The sequence below is a fragment of the Labrus mixtus genome, chromosome 15, assembly GCF_963584025.1.
Source record: "Labrus mixtus chromosome 15, fLabMix1.1, whole genome shotgun sequence".
NCBI lineage: Eukaryota > Metazoa > Chordata > Actinopteri > Labriformes > Labridae > Labrus > Labrus mixtus.
In genome coordinates this window covers 9,843,003-9,862,259 of record NC_083626.1, presented here as the reverse complement: position 1 = coordinate 9,862,259, position 19,257 = coordinate 9,843,003, and the positions used below count along the sequence as shown (strand labels likewise).

The 19,257-nt window shown below is 42.3% G+C and overlaps 3 protein-coding genes across 3 annotated transcripts; 1 reads left to right on the top strand and 2 right to left on the bottom strand.

Annotated features, from left to right (window-relative positions):
- Positions 1–1,778: 1,778 nt before the first annotated feature.
- Positions 1,779–7,697, bottom strand: gmeb2 (glucocorticoid modulatory element binding protein 2). The gene is made up of 10 exons (XM_061057437.1): positions 7,392–7,697; positions 6,393–6,553; positions 6,204–6,292; positions 5,980–6,104; positions 5,788–5,891; positions 4,299–4,453; positions 3,823–3,891; positions 3,583–3,720; positions 2,986–3,108; positions 1,779–2,689 (listed from the first exon to the last, which is right to left on the bottom strand). Exons 2-10 carry the CDS (start codon positions 6,536–6,538, stop codon positions 2,073–2,075), a joined length of 1,566 nt encoding a protein of 521 aa, XP_060913420.1. The 5' UTR covers positions 6,539–6,553; positions 7,392–7,697; the 3' UTR covers positions 1,779–2,072.
- A 781-nt stretch (positions 7,698–8,478) lies between these two features.
- On the top strand, positions 8,479–12,126 carry tpk2 (thiamin pyrophosphokinase 2). The gene is made up of 8 exons (XM_061056579.1): positions 8,479–8,788; positions 8,871–9,112; positions 9,915–9,978; positions 10,060–10,190; positions 10,762–10,880; positions 11,244–11,376; positions 11,472–11,568; positions 11,650–12,126. The coding sequence occupies exons 1-8, from the start codon at positions 8,719–8,721 to the stop codon at positions 11,694–11,696; spliced, it is 903 nt and encodes a 300-aa protein (XP_060912562.1). The 5' UTR covers positions 8,479–8,718; the 3' UTR covers positions 11,697–12,126.
- A 748-nt stretch (positions 12,127–12,874) lies between these two features.
- On the bottom strand, positions 12,875–18,416 carry LOC132989168 (rho-related GTP-binding protein RhoA-C-like). The gene is made up of 5 exons (XM_061056580.1): positions 18,319–18,416; positions 16,291–16,446; positions 15,934–16,054; positions 15,714–15,844; positions 12,875–15,368 (listed from the first exon to the last, which is right to left on the bottom strand). Exons 2-5 carry the CDS (start codon positions 16,444–16,446, stop codon positions 15,195–15,197), a joined length of 582 nt encoding a protein of 193 aa, XP_060912563.1. The 5' UTR covers positions 18,319–18,416; the 3' UTR covers positions 12,875–15,194.
- Between the last annotated feature and the right edge of the window lie 841 nt (positions 18,417–19,257).

Here is a 19,257-nt window from a genome sequence, read left to right as displayed (position 1 = left end):
AATTAAGTTCGGTGGTTGTTACTGGGTGAAAAAAAATATTTATTATTGAGATTTGGTTGAAATTCTCTTTCATAACACCCGAACATGTGCTCAGATAAAATAAGGTTTAAAACAAGAGTTTAAACTTTAACTGTCAGGATATTTTGTAACTTGCACGTTAATTATTATTAAAATATTTAATAATAATAATAAGGGTCATCGTTTTTGCCATTTCGTAATATAAATGATTCCCATCAGTTTGAATGTTCATGCCTCACATTGATCTTATATATATATATATGTATATATATATATGTATATATATATATATATATATATATATAATACTATGAGTCAACTAAGAATTGACCAGCGAGACTGATTAAAAAAAGCCATTGTAGTGATGTTATAGCGCCATCTTGTGGGTAAGTAACGGAAGTGCCCAGCAGAGACACGTATGCCCATATCTGGTCAACATTAGACAGTTCACTAAATTCAAACAAACTGTTACAGGGTCACTGTGTGGTAGTTTGATTAATTAAATTGTGTTTAGTATATAAGAGAGTTTTTTGGGGGGGCTTTTTGTGTCTTTATTTTAGAAATAGGACAGTGGAGAGAGAGAGAGAGAGAGAGAGAGAGAGAGAGAGTGGAGAATGACATGCAGGAAAAGACACACAGGTCGGATTCGAACCCGAGCCGTCCGCTTGGAGGACTACAGCCTCTGTGCATGGGGCTAGCACTAGGCTACCTCCCCAGTTTTTAATTAATACACAATACATTTTAAAGATTAAGATATTGTGTTAGGTTTATTTTGAGTGCTTTAGGTGACATCTCCAGACGTTCTACACCTGGATGATGTTTACATTATTCAAATCTTGCAGAGGCTTCATGCCCGTTGAAACTGGGGGCTGCGGGGGGGGGGGGGGGGGGGGGGGGACCCCTCAGACTTGGTTTGGTGCAGGTACTCTGTCCGTGGCTACGGAAAAATGAGCAATTCGGATGTGAGGGATTTTGCATGATTTAAGGTCTCTTCAGACTGATCGAGAAATAATACCCGTTCTGCCTTTGATTATAAAAGTTTCAAAATGGCAACTTTCTTCCCATTTTTCTCAGAGGAAACACCCCTCGACCCCCTCTAACTTAGCCCCTACAGAATTTTGGTTGCTTGACGGCACTAAAAACATGGGTTTGTAAACGCTCGTAATAGTCCGCTACATCAGGTAAAAAAATTAAAAAAAACATAAGAAATGTTTCGCAAACTTTAACGGGATCTGAAATATTTTCAACCGATGATTTTTTGCAGTCCTGCATCTTGATGTACCGAATAGTGTCCTTCAGAGAAAATATTATTTTATGCTACTAAAAGGTAAAGTAGTGCTGCCTTTTTAGTCCTGTTTCTATGAAATACATTTAGAATATATTAAGATCATAACTGTCATGTCAAGACAGCAGACTCAAACAACAACCGAGGTAACTCCATTTGATAAAGACAGTCGTATTCAATTTTAATTAATTATTATTTTTTATAAAACCGAGTTTCCTGACTCTTCTTTTTCTGTGATCGAGTCACTTCCCCCCTGATTAAGACTTAAAGGTCACATGTTCTCCTCCTCTTTTAAATAAGTGTCAGAGGAGGAGCTGGTGGTGAAAGTAGACACTAGAAAAAGAAATGCACCTCTTGAAAATCTTTGCACAGTCCTGTTAGAGATAAATCTTCTCGAGTTATTTCCAGTTGAGAGACGAGCGACTCTACCACTGAGCCACAGCCCTTAAAAGTGAGAAAAATGAATCCCTCCGAATGCTTTGATACAGCTGTATCAAATATATTAGTTACAAAAAACATATTTACAGTAAAATCACAACAACCATAAAATCACACTCATGACAGCCGACTGTGTTCTAGTACAAATTGAGGCATCTTGAAAAGCAAAGAGGCGTCTACAAAGGAAGGTTTATGAGTCGAGGAACAAAATAAGCACAATGGATGAAATGTAAAAGTCAAAATGTATTCGAGGCATCGAAGGAGAAACTTTGAGTCCGGAGTCCAAAGTGAATCATCCGCTGACAGACGAGAGAGAACATCTGTGTTTGTCTCACTGCTGCTGCTCTGTTGGCTGCTCCTCGTCCTCTCTGACCTCCTCAGTCTGACCCTCCTCCTCGCCCTCCGCCTGGTTTTCCTCCTGCGGGACGTCTGCCGTGGTTTCCGTGGCTTCCACCAAACTGATGCCGAGCTGCTGCTGGATGGCGGAGCCCTGCGCGGTGGTCAAACCATGCAGCCCGGCGGGAAGCGTCACCAGCTGGAACTGCGAGCCGAGCAACTTAACGAAGGCCGCCGAGCCGCCGGCCGCGCCCTCCTGACCCGCCGCCGTCGAGAGCACGGTCAGGTTACCGGTGTCGGTCGCCAGCTCTGACCCAGAGAGCTGCGAGGTCAGGAAGGTGTACCCGCCCAGGTTGGCGCCGGCCTGGTTTCCTGACAAAGTCAGAACCTTCCCCAGCGGCAGGCTGGTCAGCTGGTTCAGAGGCAGGGTGATCTGAGTGGGGGTGGCGTTGACCGAGGCGGGGCCAGAGACGGCGCGGGTGAGGCGTGGTCGCTTGGGAGCGGGGGGAGCCGGGACCGGGGTGAGGGTCATCAGGACGTTGTTCAGGTGCTGAGATTTACTCTTCAGCTCTTTGGCCCGCTTCCTGTGCTCGTCACACTGCTGCTCGAGAGCTGCAGGACAAAAAACACACAGAATTATTTTTCTTCTTTTTTTGACACTCGACAAAATGTACTTCACTCCTGTTCTACAGTCAAAGACAGGAAGGAGCGGTTGTTTAATTTCAATGTTTATAAGTCGGCCATGTTTGTCTCTGAAGGCTGAAGAAACGTCAGGATGGTTTGTTTGTGTTGTTATTATTAAGTGTCTACTTTTGGTCTCTGTGTATGAATAACGGTGTCTTGTCAGCCTGTTTTGAGCCAGGCATGTTGTTTATGCATGACAAAATAATCAGGGTTCTTTCACTGACCTGCGAGGCTGCGAGTGTACTGCTCTCTGTACCGGTCCATCTGGCTCTTGTGACTTGCCAGAACCTTCTTCACCAGGTCCAACATCCCAAAGTTCTGCACGATGTTGTTGAGTAAAACGGCATCTAAAGAACAAAACCATCAAAAATAAATTCAATAAGTAATATGCAGTATGTAACTCTGACCCCTAGTGTTTAAAATTAGTACTGCAGTCTAAATTCTAAACATTGTAGAGAGCTGTCTCCCCCCGCCCCCTCCTCTCTAGAGTCGATGCTCACTCAGGTCACCATGTGGTGGACACTGAAGCTTCAGTGTTTATCCAGCTCTGCATGGGTCTGTAAACCTTTCTGTGTTCTAACCTCTCTCCATTTTTCAAAAGCATCTCCAGTATTGATCCTAGTTTGAGCACGTTTCTGCTCGTGGAGCTTATTAGAAACATGCAGAGGCTTTTTAGGTCGGGTACAATCACTTCTATCTGAACCACTTCTCTTGCCCGCTTCCATCGCTGCAACACCTGTTGGTTTGACCTGATAACTGCTCTCATATCTGGCAAACCGAGGGGCGTCCAAAACAGGCCGTGTGTTCAATCTGTTTCTCACCTTTGACCTGCAGTGGTGGGTCACACACTCTCTCCTGCAGCCCCTTCAGCACCTCCTGCAGCTCCTTCTGAAAGTCTTCCACCACCTCGTCCAGAAGCCCCGCCTCCTTAACCCCACGCCAGAATGCCACCGAGTCCTCTGGATGCACACACACACACACACGCGGGACAAAGTCAAACACCACTCAGGCAGTTTTAAAAGACGTTAAGAGAGAGTGTGTGTGTGCAGGTTGATGATCACCTCCGATGGCTGTGACCCACTCTGAAGTTTCCTCTGACACATCAGAGAAAGACGCTGAGGCTCCGTTCACTGAAACACACACAGTAAAGATGCTCAATAAACAGAAAACAACAGTAAACAACACTTTCTTCAAACATCATCAGACTGATCATAAATCTGTATCCTCTGCTGTGTTCATTCTGAGATACACACTTTGACAGGTTTGACGCTTTTTCACCCTGAAAACATCGGACTTCATCATCATAATCCCTGCGCCAACACTTTTTTAAGGATCCAGTCAGTGAGATGTGTAGAGAGTGAAATGATAAAGTGATCTTACTATATGATCAGACATTAAGGAAACATGTTATGTTGAAGTGCTGGCTTCTCTGACAACAATGCAGCAGCCAGTATGTCCTCCTTCTAACTTTAGATTCTGCTCCTGAATGCTCTGGATTTGTTTGGACCAGAGAAGCAGCACTACGATGAGAACTCACAGTCGGCCGAGGAGGACGTGACAGAAACCAGTTCAGCTTGGTCGCTGCTCAGGGACACTTTGGTTCCCACCAGGTCGATCTTGGTGCTGCGGCAGGTGTTGGAGCACACCTTTGTGTGCTGGTAGAAGTCCAGTTCACCTGAGTCCATGATCTTCCTGTGAAGGTAAACATGGTGAAAGGCTTTACTAAGACATAATACTCGACATGAGACAGGGCACCTGTGATAACTGGTAGAACAGCGCCACCCTGAGGTCATTTTTCAACTGACCGTCAGATACCGGGAGGAAGAGATGGCTTCAACTCTGTTTGATGATGAGCCTCCACTAACACCGCTCTCATCATAAACTATTTATTTTTTCCTTTTTTTTAAGATTGGGCTTTTTGCTTTTATTGGACGGGACAGGAGCCACAGACCAGACCCGAACCAGCGCCGCCCGCCTCGAGGACCACAGCCTCTGTACGTGGGGCGTGACCTAACCACACGGCCATCTGTGCCCGGTAATAAACCATTTATAACAGGAACATCAAGAAGTACCAGGTTAGTTTTTCTTTATGGAATCTATTCTAGTTGACGTTTTATCGAGTAAGCTTTAAAGACTGTTTTACTTAAATGTGATATAAATCAAATATATCCTCTGAAAATAACTCTGTGAGTCATGACTGTCTACAATGGGTGTAACACCCGAGTCCCACTGTCTGTGATGCTTTCAGAGTCCTATCTTCAGTTTGTTTACATCGCCCGGACGGCCGGCTGACTCCTCCCCTCGTGTATAAAAGTTGTTTAATTGAGGGACTAGAGAAAAGAAGAATAACATACTGTACTCACTGCTTAACTGTGTTTCTAGATCACGCTCATTTCAGGTAAATTTACATGCAGTGTGAAGATACGAGCATAATAAAGATCGTTAGCATTAGCATGCTAACACAACAAGGCAGCGCGAGTTGTTTTGGTTTCATGCTGGTGCTCAAGGGCGACATCTGCTGGATCAAAAAATCTCATATAAAGCCTTTAATTGAACTGTGTTTCCTGTGTGAGTGAGGAGCTGCAGTAAATTTCACTGATGACATAAATGACAGTTAGTGGAGTTTTTAAAAACAACAACTTCACCAACTTCAAAGGTGAATGAAGAGTGAAAGGCTTGAAGAGGTTAAAAAGCTCCAGCAACACTTGTAGCATGAAGATCAACTCTATTAACGAGATAGACCGACCCGCTTCGTCTCGTGGCCTTCATCAGGATCATGACCTTCATAAGGGCTAAGTTTATCTTCATACTACAAGTCGCCGGAGCATTTGATATTCAATGACAGTGATGTCATGAAGCTCGGGGCAGCTCTTATTTTGAAACATTTTTCAAGAACAACCTTACAAAATAAAGTCAAAATGTATTTTAGGTGTTTAACAGAAATAAACAATGACGTTGCATTAAAGTAAGCTGTGTTAATATCAGACAAAGTGAGACCAGCTGTCAGTGCGTCTCTGAGTCCAGACCTGAGCATGGTGCCGTTGAGGCGGATCGCTCTCTTCCAGTCCTTCAAGGTGGATTTTCCTGCTAAACACACAAACTCCTTCGGACTGATGAGCTGCTCGTTGAACTGAGGGTCAGAGAGGGAAAAATACCTGAATGTTAACTGAATGTCATGCTTTGTTGTTTCAAAATGATGAACTATGCATCGTGCATACCTGAACACATTTCACGTTGATCCCAGGACAGACAAACTTCTTCCAGACCAGCGTGGCTTTGGCGTCTCCACAGGTGATCGGGTAGAAGATGTCGGCTTCCACGTCCACCTCCTCAGTTAGCTTCACTACAGAGTCAGAGACAGAGACACCCTCTTTAAGTCTTTAAGCAAATACACCAGAGATATTGAAGCATTCACTGATCTTTACAAAGTACACTACATTACCGATGACTGCCTCTTCCTTCGACAGGGAATCTGTTCTGCTCGCCTCGGATTCTTCTGCTTCCTCAGGTGCTGCTGTGAGCTCTTCCTCCCTGGAGATCAACGAGAAAAACGATAAAGTTTTCAAGCTTCAATATCCCAAAGTACCTTACAGACAAAACGATCTCCTCAAGGAGAAGTGTGTTTGGTTACCCTGGCTGAGTGTGCAGCTCCGCAGTAACCAGGACCGCTTTATCGTCCTCCTCCACAGAGGGGAGGTCCTCCTCCACCGATTCAGGGATGGTGACGATCACGACCTCACTCATCTCCGGCAAGCTGCTGACCTCGGACGACGCCATGGAGGACAGATGGAGCTTCAAAACAAATAGTAAAACAGCAGAGAGGAAAACTCATATTCAGGTTCATCTAATAAAGTTCAGAGTGGAGGTACAGACGGCAGACCAAAATCACATCTATTGACCTAAATAACATCAAGCTGCTTTAAGACCTCGAAGTTTCCCGCTCTAGAGAAACTAGCTTTCATAATAAATATTAGAATTATGTAATCAAACTGACATTTACAGGGTTAAAATCCTCAAAATGATTGAATGTTTGGTAGTTTTATGAAGAGATTTATGCAGAACAAAATATGAATCTGTACTGTTTTTATAGCAGCTTTTTAGAAGTGGACATTTTTGTCCTAAATGACTTCAGAGGGTTGTAAATCAAACTGATGCCTGAGGGTTAAGATAGTTCATTAAAGTTAGCAGCTAGCAGCACACCACTACTGATGTTGTTTTTATGGAAACATACAGAAACTGGTGAGGTGAACACTGTTTCTTTAAACCTCTGAGATGTTTTATACAGAGCAGCATCACGCCTGGTTACACATGGAATCATCCCTCATCCCACACAGTGTTTACTGGATGATATCTGATGCTTTTCATGTCATTTTAGTCCTAAAAAAGCTTTTAAACTTATCTTCTGTGTAAAGCAACATTGCCGTAAAGCTAATAGAGAGTAAATGCAACGTTTCAACGCCTCACATCTTGGTTGCTTTTAGTAATTTGGCAACAAAAAGAAAAATTAAAATCTGTAGAAATGTAAATAGGGTTCGGTGTGCCTTTTGTTGGACTGTAAATGGGGGGTAAAGAGGCTTATAAATGCATTAAATATGGGGAAAAGGCTTTAAATATAACAAACACAACTTACCTCTTTAGTCTTTAATATAAAAACAGTCGTTGTTTGGTAAGTTTTGCCTCTTTTTGCAGTGAAAACATGAGCGTTTGTCACCGTTAACCTGGCAGTTAGCACGTTAGCTTAGCATCATCTATTCCACAGGAGAGAGAAGCTAACGGCTCCATCGAGTTAGCATCAGCTTATTTTACATTTCAGATTAAATAAAGCCGGTCAGGTCTTAAATATGTCCAATGATTACTCATTGAGTTCCTTTAATCACATCGCCACAAGCATACATCAGTCACCAATGTATGGATGTTTATTCCTTCTTCTTCTTCTTCTTCGTGTTTATTTGTGGGTCGTGAGCTGACTTTATTAATACAAGTCGCCCCCTACCGTTCACGGACAAAATAGGAGATCGACTTTTCTTGTTTTTTTTTTTCCATTTCAAGCTGGTAAATATGTTAATATCGTTGTTTTCTGGTCAGTTTGCTCATTGTGTTTCTATTTTCTGCTGATTCGTGTAATTTGTTAAACGTTCAACAGTTGAAATGCCTGGTTGTTGATACTGAATAAATAACGAATATATAGGCTATATATATAAATATGGATTTATATGAACATAGAGACTATTTTGTTTTATTGGTTTTGTATTATTATTATATATTTTTCCATATATTTATGATATTTTTACTCTTGATTATTAATGTTACTGTTTAATTGTCAATTATATAGTATTAATTACCATTATTATCATATTCTTTGTTATTATATGTGATGTTCAAATGGAGATCTTCAGAGGGACTGTTGATGTAAACAAGCTCCAAGCTAACTCTGGTACAATGCATCAAATGGCAACATTTATGTTTAATATTGTAAATGGTTCCTTTACAAATCAAATAAATAAATACAATTTTTGGAGGAAAAACAGTTGATAATGTTCCTGAAAATAAAACGCTTGGTAGACATAATTTATTATATATACTTGTCTTTTAATGATAATTTTCGTTTCGTTTCCCTGTGCCAGAATTCTGAGTCACACTCCAGTCCAGTAGTTGGCGGTAATGCGCCAATAAGCTGGGTTGACAATCGCCATAAAACTCAAACGAAGAAGAAGATATGCGCATGCGTAGGAGTGCCGGTGTTGGCTTCTGACAGTTACGATGTTTTGTGATCGACGAGTGAAGATTCAGGACTTTCTCCAACACAGATAAATAGTTTCTGTAATTTCTGCCATTTATTTTAATAACTTAATGTAGTGTGAGTAGTGTTATATTTGAGTAGTTTTATATATTATACGGAGTCTTTCCTGCATTAGAGCTGCTTGAAGAGTGGTTTGTTTACATTCTGGATTTAAAAAATGTCTCACTCTGCCTGGTCAGAAAAGATGCTGCAGCTCCTCCGCCGCATGAACAACTTTTATTCAGCAGGTAAACTAACTCAGCAGGTGAACATGTTATGAAAAGCTGCTTGAATATTAACTCTACTTCTCTCCTTTTGTTTCCCCCACAGGCTCCTGTCGAGCTAACTGCTTCAGGTTTCAGGTAGACGGAGCTCAGGTGGGCTGGATCCCTCCTCATGTAGCTGCACTGTTAGCTCGGTACCCGCAGGTGTTCAGTCCGCCACAGGACGGCGTTGTGTCACTGTGCAGCAGCCTGGACTCGTACGAGAAGAGATCTGAGGCTGTGGATGCTGTCCTGCAGACTCAGAGAAAAGAGGACACCTTCACCTGTCTGAAAGGATGGAGGAATGAGGTGAGATCACCAGGAGGAGCATGCGCACTAACACACCTGTTGTCGCTCAGGTGGATGCACATTATTATGAGACTTTGACTGTTTGAATAAACCCTACGTTAGACAAATGTATTTCATTTTAAAGAATCGTATTTGAAAAGAGGGAAAATTCAAAGCAGGCTGGACCCTCATGTTGAATGTCTCCTACCTGTAAGGACAGGAATGTAAAAGAGGGGAACAATTTACCTTTTTATAATCATAGAAAGTCTGAAAAGGATAAATATAAGTTCTATCCACTCTTACTCTTGTAAGCCTCCTCTGCTTCAACAGCTTGAGTGAAAAGCAATGTTTTCCATCTCCTCCTGGGGGATTCTGAGGACACTCTGGGTCTACCCAAAGGAGGCGTCTAGGAGGCATCCTGATCAGATTCCCAAACCACCTCAACTGGCTCCTTTCGATCCCTCAAATGTCCGAACACCTCAACCTCTCTCTAAGGCTGAGCCCAGACACCCTCCAGAGGAAACTCATTTCAGCCCTCTTGTATCCACGATCTTTTTTTCTTTAGGTCACAAAGCTCATGACCCCATTTTACCAAAAAGGTCTGGCACAATGCCCCGTTAATGCAGACACTGAGCAGATCCACCTGTCAATCTCTCAGTCCATCCTACCCTCACTAGTGAACAAGACCCAGAGATACTTACACCTCTTCACTTGGGTCAAAGAGTCCATCTAAACAGTGGAGGTTTCATTCAATGTTTAATAATCATTACATGACACTCAGCATCACAACCTCTTACTTTACTGAATTCTCTTCGTCTTTCAGAGGTACAGCGTGATGCCGAAGTTCTCCGACCCTCCTCTGATGTGGATGGAAAGAGCAGCTACAAGTCAGTCAGTGAGATCTGTGTGGATGATTACTTAAGAGTGAATTCCTTGCTCTGTGTGCTGATTGTGATTCACCTCTGCAGGTTTGTTTGGGGTGAGGCGGTACGGCGTCCACATTAACGGTTACACTGTGAGCGACAGTGGGGAGGTCAGGATGTGGCTCGCACGGCGCTCTGCGACGAAGCAGACGTACCCGGGAATGCTGGACCACGTGGTGAGTTCAAACTGAGAAGGGTATAATCTGGCATATTAACATGTTTACGTTAATTTGGGTGAAATTGTCCCTATTTAAAATAAATACTTAAACTACAGATCAGAGAGAGATGGAGAGAGAGAGGGAGATGAGAGATGGAGAGAGGAGAAAGAGAGGGAGAGAGGAAAGAGAAAGAGAGGGAGAGAGGAGAGAAAGAGAGAGAGAGGAGAGAGAGAGGGAGAAAGAAAGAGGGAGAGAGAAAAAGAGAGAGCTATCTAAACCGCTCAATTAAAAATGTATTCATGCAGTTCAGAGAGTGTGCATGAGTTTGTTTTTAGTTTTTGGTTCTGAAAACAAGAAAATGACTCAATATATTCTGCTCCTAGGACTTGTATTGTTGTTGTCGTGGTTTCAATATCATATTTTTGGGGGGGTTTTTTGCCTTTATTTGAGGGACAGGACAGGGGATAGAGCTGGAAATTGGGGGGAGAGAGAGAGAGAGAGGAAGAGGGGATTGACGACCCTTTCCTGCTGTAGTAGACGTGATGATAACAGCTGCACAGACGGATCCTGATGTGTTGTGTCTCTGAAGGCTGCAGGGGGTCTGGCTGCTGGCGTTGGCATCAAACACACTGCGGTTAAAGAATGTGAGGAGGAAGCGTGTATCCCAGCAGCCATCGCTGAGAAGGTAAAACCTGTGAACACGATAAGGTGAGACAACCTTTGACAGCCTCATAATGTTTTCCTCCTCTGTACCATAGAGCTCTACTTTCATCCAAAATCTATGAAGAACACAAAGTTTACCTGAGTGAAACGCTCCTTCCTCACCATGAACACACTCTGATGATTATTATGACTCAAATCCTAAAACACCTTCCTGCTGCCTTTAGATACTCACTTTAGGGGGGGCGCTGAGGGACTTGTTTTGGTCTGAGGGTCTGGTGCTAAAGTGCCACATGAACTTGACTTCTACTCTGAGAGTCACACATTGTACTTTTTAAGATCACAAAGAGAAAATGTAGAAAGCACACGTCTTTTTTTCCCCACGTTTACCCACTTTAACTTATCTTCTAGCTACACGTACGAGCAGGATGGGGAGGTGTTTCCTGAAAGTCAGTTTGTCTTCGATCTGGAGCTCCCTCTGGAGTTCAAGCCCCGAGTCGGGGATGGAGAGGTGCAAGAATTCTACCTGCTGCCCATAGACGAGGTTCCTATTCCCGATACATTCTGAATGTTATCTCTTGATTCTGAGGATTCAGAATCATGAACACAGGTGAGGGTTAACTTTTTCTGTCGTTTCAGGTGAAGGAGCTTTTGGCCTCTGACGACTTCAAACCAAACTGTGCCATGGTGGTCCTGGACTTCCTCATCAGACACTCCTTTATCGAGCCAGACTCAGGTGTGTGACTGTCTAATGTTGATGAAGTCACACCTCTATGTAAAATAAGTCTTTGTCTTCATTCTTTGTTTTTCCTCCCAGAGCCGTCCTATCAGGAGTTTGTGGCCGGACTCCATCAGAAGTTATAGAGTGAAGCTGAGGACTGAGACGGGGACACAATCTGCTGCCACACTGATGTTTATAACAAATCTCAAGAGGTGTATGCTCAAGGTTTTGACTCCAGGCAGCTCGGGGCTGAGGCTGATGATTCACATGATGTGAGAGGAACAGAGAGCTGGATTTGGGAGATCCTGACATCTCGCAGCTGGTGAAGTAAAGAAAGACCTCAAGGACGAGCTGAGCTCAGAAGAAGCAGGACGCTTCTTTAGCAGACACTTTTCAGACCCGGCAGACATTCTCAAGTCTGCTGTAACTACATGAGTCTCTATATTCAGCAAAGACTCCAGGGGCTGTTTGACAAAAATCTAATCACAGTCACTTCCTCTGATTTTTATTCCCCATGTGCACCTCTTTTGTTTTGACCACTCGTCTGCATTAAAGAGACTTCTCTTGCTTTTACCTCATTCTGGGGATTTTTTTTTATTCCGCTCTTGTAGCCCAGCCAAATTGGTGTGCGAGTTTCTCCTCTGCCATTGTATCTTATGGCAGCACAAATAAATCAAACAGAAACTTCCAAACCATTCAGCCTGATAGATGTATTATTGTTGAGTAGATCTCAAGAAAGACCTTTTTGTATATGATTTATAATGAAGCCTGAAATCATGTTAAAGGTGACATATCCTCCTCTTCTTCAACCAGTTTAAATAAATCTCAGAGCTCCTCAAAACATGTGAAGTTTCTTGTTCTAAATCCACTCTGATCCTGTATTTGATCATGTCTATAAACCCCTCTATTTCAGCCCTGCTCAGAACAGGCTGTTTCTGTGTCTGTACCTTTAAATATGTAAATGAGCTGTGTCTGACCACGCCCCCTCTCTGGAAGGGCTTGGGTGTAGTCGGTGCTTTCTCGTTCCATGTCCTATTGTTTACGGTGAGAAGGCAGACTCAGAGGGCAGAACAAACACCTAGCTGTGGGAGTGTCACCCACCTGGGGGAGGGGCTACTGCCCTTTGTGATGTCATGAAGGGAAAATCTCCAAACGGCCTGTTTGAGCACACATTTTCTGAAAAGTGGAGCAGGCAGTAGACGGAGAGGATGGACTTTTCTCATCATTGGGGAGTTTGTAGACAGACTAGAGACACATATTACATGGTGAAGTGGATTTTACATCATATTGGACCTTTAAATGAAAACGCACACAAGCAGAATTTGGTCATTAGCAGTTAGGATTTATTTCCTTTAGAATACATAAAAAGACACCTGGAGGAGACGTTTGTATATAAAAGAATAATCCTCTCATTGAACAGTTGTGATTTCATTATTTGACATTCTGCTCCAAACGGTAAATACCAAACTGACCTCTGTGATTTGAGTTGTGTGCAAATAATACAATGTAAGCCAGTAGAATATCACATCACGTTAAAATAAAATACAACAGAAGACCAAAAGAGAAACACAATCAGTGAACAAAGAAAATCAAGGCAAGACAAAAAAATAATAGCTGAGTGACGGAGGGAGGGCAGGATGTAATGTCTCAAAGGATTCAGCACCGTGTACATCTCCACAGCAACAAACTCGCCTATTAGCTCCATATCAGTCGCTTAGATTTGCAGTTCCTAACACCGGTCAGGTTATGGACACTGAAATTAACCTGTTCCTGCTCATGCTTCAAAATAAAAGCCTGCAGTAGAGGCTCTTATTTTGAAGCACTTGCACCACTGGCAACAAGACCGTGAAAATGAATGGGCAATAGCGTGGTCAAAATGTTTGATGATACTTTAAGATAGATCACATTTTCAAACGATGTAATCTCTGTTTTTAATGATAGAACATATCGAAAACTAGCAAAGGTTTTAAAACGATTTTCAGTCATAATTTAAATCACAAGCTGCACGTGAGACAAAGAGAGAGAGCAGCAGCGGTCCAGCGGTTGAGTACTAATGTCTCTCGAGTACTTTTGTCGTCTCGTAAAGACGTTTTGCGTTGCGTTTGTCTCTTACAAACAGAGCAGAGGAGACGACACTTTCTAAAATCCACAAATACATTGGCAATGATTCCACCCTGAAACGTTGCCAATGTCTCTCCAATAAAGGCACAAAAAGCCAAAATATAAATCTAAAAAAAAAAAAAACCAACAACTTCAATTCAGTGACTAAAATCTGTGAGACTGGAAACGATGCTGCAGGGAATTTAAGATCAATGAACATTTCAAGGCTAGAGGTGAAAATGGAAGAAGTTACGCATCAACAGAAAATGAAAAGACAAGCAGCTCAGTAAACATGGCGGCTTCTCTTAAGATATAATGAAGTAAAGGCTTTTCTCTAATACAGCCCTTTATATATATATATATATGTGTGTGTGTGTGTGTGTATGTTAGGTGTGGGGGGGTCTGCTCAGGGCTTTGCTGCTATTTGAGAATTTACAGTAAGAGGAAAATACAACCTTATCAACCCTTTATAACCCAACCATATACAGTGTGTTTGACAGTCTGCAATAAGACTGAGCCATTCAGTAAGAAGCTCAAAAAAGCTGGTCTCATCACCGTCCTGTAATCCAATAATGCCATCAATCAAACGCCAAGATCTTTAAAGTACAAGTGGTCCGTTTACGGTAATGTTGGAGTGTTTTTGAAGGTAGCTAAAGGAGAATAATTTCATAGACTGAAAGCAGAAACTAAAAGAAAGGTACAGCCACACTGACAGAGACCCTCTGCTGGACCTGATCTCCTGGTCAGCGCTTTCACACGTACACACAAACTCCTGGAAATTTCCTGAAATTTGCCGGGGTGAGCTGCAACAAAAGTCGGAATTTTTGGCCCCAACTCTACCTGGAATTCTTCCTGCCAGCCCCCCTTGTAGGTTTACGGCATGAAGTCGGGGTTAGCTGATGTGAAAACGCAGCAGGATACATTCAGCTTATTTTACTGATTGCAGTGAAACGGCTTCATTATATTTTCTGTTTGTTTATGTTTTCTGCTCGTTTGTTGATACCGTGAATAAATCCAATAACATGTAGCACTGGAATGAAGGCATAGATTGTCCTCATGGCGTCTGATTCTGTTGCTTCGTCTGCCATCTCTGCGTTGATCCCACCCCTCGCCTCTGACGGGGAAAATCTCCCACAGAGGTGGATGTGTGAAATAACTCATTAAGATTTTAGGGTCAGCCTGTCGGAAATTTTCTAGGGATTTTCAGGAGTGCACGTGTGAAAACGGCTTTAAACAAACCATCACAGACCCCCACACTACCCCCATTCGTACTGGAAAAACCTTACAGTACTCGCCCTCCCCCCTTCGCTTTTCATTCTCTTAATTTGAGGTTGATAAATCCTGACACACTTGAGTACAGTATTTAAAAGCTAAAAGCTATAACCTTGGACTTCAATGTCCCTTTTCTTCTGCGTTTAACCCTCCTTTAGTCCCTTTGGCCTGGTTTGATTTTCTCCCACCTCCCCTGAGTGCCTTGCTCAGCTGTGCCCACAGAGCAGGCAATCCCCTCCCTCCCATTTAACCCTGAGTGAACAGATGCTCTAAAGCAGAACGCAGCCGCCCTTCTTGCCTCGCTTCTTGCTCTCTAGCGCAGCCCTGGTGGCCATCTCAAACACCTCCCTCACGCCGTCCTTCGTCTTGGCTGAGCACTCGTGGTAACCAGCGGCGTTGATCCGGTTTGCCATATCCCTCGCTTCTTCTGATTTCACCGGTTCCTGTCATTCAAAAAACAAACAAACAAACAAAAAACCTTTAATTAAAATAATACACATTCAATTATTTGTGCACGGTACTCCACGTTTTTTAAGATAAAAAGCATCAGGGGCGTTGGTTGGCCTAGTGGTTAGGTCGCACACCCCATGTTCAGGAGGTAGAGCCCTCAAAGCGGACATCTTGGGTTCGACTCAGACCCTCAGCTCCTTTTCCCGCATGTCATTCCACACTCTTTCCTCCTGAATTACTGCTCTATCCGACGTCCTGGCTCTCAAATAAAGGCCAAAAAAAAAAATCTGAAATAAATAAAATCTGAACAAGCTTGAAAAAGGTAAAGCTCGACTGACCTGCTTCATCTTGGCCAGCTCTCGGCGTGTGTGCTCATCATTTCGCAGGTCTTTCTTGTTTCCTACGAGGATTATGGGCACGTTGGGGCAGAAGTGTTTCACCTCAGGAGTCCACTTCTCTGGAATGTTCTCTGCAGCAGAGACGAGGTGTACAGACGGTGTTTAACGTCAAGTCAATGCAAACATCACATTGGTAAAGAAATAAAGACGGGAATCTCACCCAAACTGTCGGGGCTGTCGATGGAGAAACACATGAGTATGACGTCTGTGTCGGGATAGGAGAGAGGCCTCAGTCTGTCGTAGTCCTCCTGACCTGCCGTGTCCCAGAGAGCCAGCTCCACCTATATCAGGACGACATGCAGTTGATACATCAGGATTCCTTTATGAGGATTAAATTCCTCGGGCTCAATCGCATGCTGGAAAAAGCTGCAGAGTTGCTGATTATGAGGCTAGTTTGTCGATGTTAACTCAAAGTTGGCCTGCACAGATACATAATTTCTCCTGCACTCTATGTCAAAGAACTACTCTACAAATGCACACACTGATATGTATCATGTCATTGAAATTAATAGCTTACCTGTTTACCATCCACCTCAATGTCTGCCACATAGTTTTCAAACACTGTGGGCACGTAAACTTCAGGGAACTGATCTTTGCTGAAAACTATGAGGAGGCAGGTTTTTCCACACGCTCCGTCTCCAACAATCACGAGTTTCTTTCTGATTGCAGTCATCTGAAAGAGAACAAACAGTACAAAGTCAGTTTACTATAAAATAACACAATGATTATTTTTAACTGCAGTAAGGCTGTGTCGTAAATGGACAGAAGAAGATATACTTCATTAATCCTGCAAGGGGAAATTCAATTTTACACTTTTTTTTTTAAGGAGGTGTTTGCACATCAAACTATCTCATGAAGTAGGTACGTAGGACGAGAAACATGAAAAGAAAAATCCCTGCACACTACTCTCGCTTGATTTTTTCTTTTTAAGTGACATTCTGTTATTGAGACATGCTACACACACACAGGCTGAAATAAACACATGCACAAACAGGATCCTATGGACATGCACTAATGGAGAAATGTCAGAGTGAGTGGGCTATCCGCAGCAAGATCTCGTGAGTTGGTGGCAGGGTTCTGTGCCTTGCTCAAGGGCACCTGGGCAGTACTAGTCAGGAAGTGATCTGTCACCTCTCCAGCTGCCAGACCAAATGGACAGAAGACATTTAATAAAATATATGTCTTGTGACCACCACAGACTAACCGGTGCTCGCAAGAAAGGTTATTAACAAGATATTATTATTATCATTATTTTTAAGTTTACAACAACACAACATAATATCTTGTGCGCACAAGATATATTTGTGATAATTTTTGGGACTTCGGGGGCTCCGTAGTTTTGTTAAATGTTGAAAATGAAACTAATAATCAAATGAATTGACTAACGATATTAGGAAAATGTTGTTTTCAATGTGTAACTAAAGCAGGTAGATGATGTGTTTATTTGATTTACCAATTAGTGAAAATTAAGTAAATACGCAAATGTTTATGTACCTTATTTTAAAGTTCTACCTCATCTTCAATCTAATTATCCTACTTTTTTTGCCTCAAGGTGATATTTACAGCCAATCCTTCTATATAAACAGAGAAATAACTTAAAGAGGACATATCATCCCCCTCCTCCACCTTTTCAAACAGTCCCATGTGGTCTAAATGAAACATCTGTGCTGTGCTCTGGTCAAATATAACATGAATCAAGCACCAGAGGAGGTTTGTGACCCTGTATAAACCAGCTCTCTCAGAACGCTCTGTTTTGGTGTGTGTGTCTCTTTAAATGAAATGAGCTCCGCCTCATCCTGCTGAGTATGCCGACAGGTGCAAAGTAGAGTTCAGTTTTAAGCTTCCATGGCAACTCATCAGCATGCCCCCTGAGAAAAACATGGTTGCCGGAGACAACACAGGAGGGGAGGGGATTTTTTTTTTTTTTTTACCAGAATCCCACTGTGACATCACAAGGAGAGCACATTTGAAAGGGAGCATTTTTCTCTGTGTTGTAAGACTTATGCAGACCACAAACAAAGGACTGGATGGGTTTATTTCATATTTTGTGGGTCAGTAGACACTCAGGTTACCCAGATATATGTTCAAAAACACTGTAGAAGTGGATTTACCAGAATATGTCCCCTTTAATTTGGGAAGTTTTCGACGCATTATTACTTCACTTCCTCACTGCTAGTTTACCTCAAACATCAAAAGCTACTGTATCTGTCAACTCCCCTTTAAGGGTGGATTACTTTCTGTCATATATACCTACATTATCTAACGTTATCTCATTTTTCATGACGTTTTTATTAGCCGTACATTCATCACTGAATAAGAGAAGTTAGCAGCTAACTTGAAGCTAAGGAAGCTAGCCGTTAGCTTGCTAACTTTGCTAACTTTCTCGGGACAGTTGGCCTCTCGTCAGGCTTTAAACATCACATTTTGAGGCCGTAATATATTTCTGTATTCTAGCGTATACATTGACATGCAAAAATAAATAAGCAGAGACTGAAACAGAGTAGATTAAGCATCGAAATGTGATGGTTTTGTCAGAGATACTCGCCTTTCTTGAGTTTTTCCTGTTGCACCTCACAGTCCCGCCCCCCGACAGTGCCACGAAGATTGAGCCCGCCCACACCGCATACTTTCAACCAATGAGAAGCGTTGAAATCATGATTGAGTTGTAACACAACTAATCACTACTCACACATGTATATTTATAAATCGCACAGTTTTGCTTCATCTTGGGTGGAAGAATGAGCTTTATTTACCCTCACAGTATGCGTTCCAGTGAAAAATGAGCCATTTTACGTACAAACATCGAAGTTTAATGTTTTAAACAAGGTGCTACATTACTTTCACAAGCTCTTTATTCAGAAAGTGTTATTAACGTAGCTGAGTAAAGTTGGGAGATAAAGTGCTTTACAACTGGCATATTTCTACACTATCTCAGCAAGAATGCATGCAGCATCCGCCATAATGCTTGAAATACACACACATAAAGGACTATCACTTATCATTTAACATGACATTGTGTAAGAGAGACTGTGTTGTGTCAAACTATAAAAGGGAAACACCTTTAAATTGAATGGCAGAAAGTGAGAGGTATTTGAGATGCCACAAAGAAGTCAAACAGTACCCACACAAGAAAATTCTGACTTGACAATATGAGCCTTTTTTAACTCAAAAAATTCAAAACTCATTTCTGTAGGGAAGTAATTTATGAGTAAAGATTGAAGACTGGGAGGAAGCTGCACAAGAGGTTTGGTTCAACCATCATGGGTGACATTTGACTTCCTCTTTTAAACATGAGATTTTTCAGTTAACTTCCCTTTTATTGTTAGCAGTGATGGTTGGCTTGTCGATCTAAAACAGACTGAAAGGGCAACAAAATGTAAAAAAGAGATGGCAAAGAATTTACTGGTGATGCCCATGAAGACCAATTTTACTTGCATTACTTTAGTTTGTCCTTGTAATTTTAGCCATACAGACAGGCAAAGGG

Coding starts and splice junctions, on each gene's coding strand:
- tpk2 (XM_061056579.1), top strand. CDS start 8,719: ATGTCTCACTCTGCCTGGTCAGAAAAGATGCTGCAGCTCCTCCGCCGC. Junction 10,191..10,761: donor CGGGAATGCTGGACCACGTG/GTGAGTTCAAAC, acceptor GTGTCTCTGAAG/GCTGCAGGGGGTCTGGCTGC. Junction 11,377..11,471: donor ACCTGCTGCCCATAGACGAG/GTTCCTATTCCC, acceptor CTGTCGTTTCAG/GTGAAGGAGCTTTTGGCCTC.
- gmeb2 (XM_061057437.1), bottom strand. CDS start 6,538: ATGGCGTCGTCCGAGGTCAGCAGCTTGCCGGAGATGAGTGAGGTCGTG. Junction 4,454..5,787: donor CTCAACGGCACCATGCTCAG/GTCTGGACTCAG, acceptor TTACCTTCACAG/GAAGATCATGGACTCAGGTG. Junction 3,892..4,298: donor CACGTCCTCCTCGGCCGACT/GTGAGTTCTCAT, acceptor TGTGTGTTTCAG/TGAACGGAGCCTCAGCGTCT.
- LOC132989168 (XM_061056580.1), bottom strand. CDS start 16,446: ATGACTGCAATCAGAAAGAAACTCGTGATTGTTGGAGACGGAGCGTGT. Junction 16,055..16,290: donor TTGAGGTGGATGGTAAACAG/GTAAGCTATTAA, acceptor GTCCTGATATAG/GTGGAGCTGGCTCTCTGGGA. Junction 15,369..15,713: donor AGCTGGCCAAGATGAAGCAG/GTCAGTCGAGCT, acceptor TTTGAATGACAG/GAACCGGTGAAATCAGAAGA.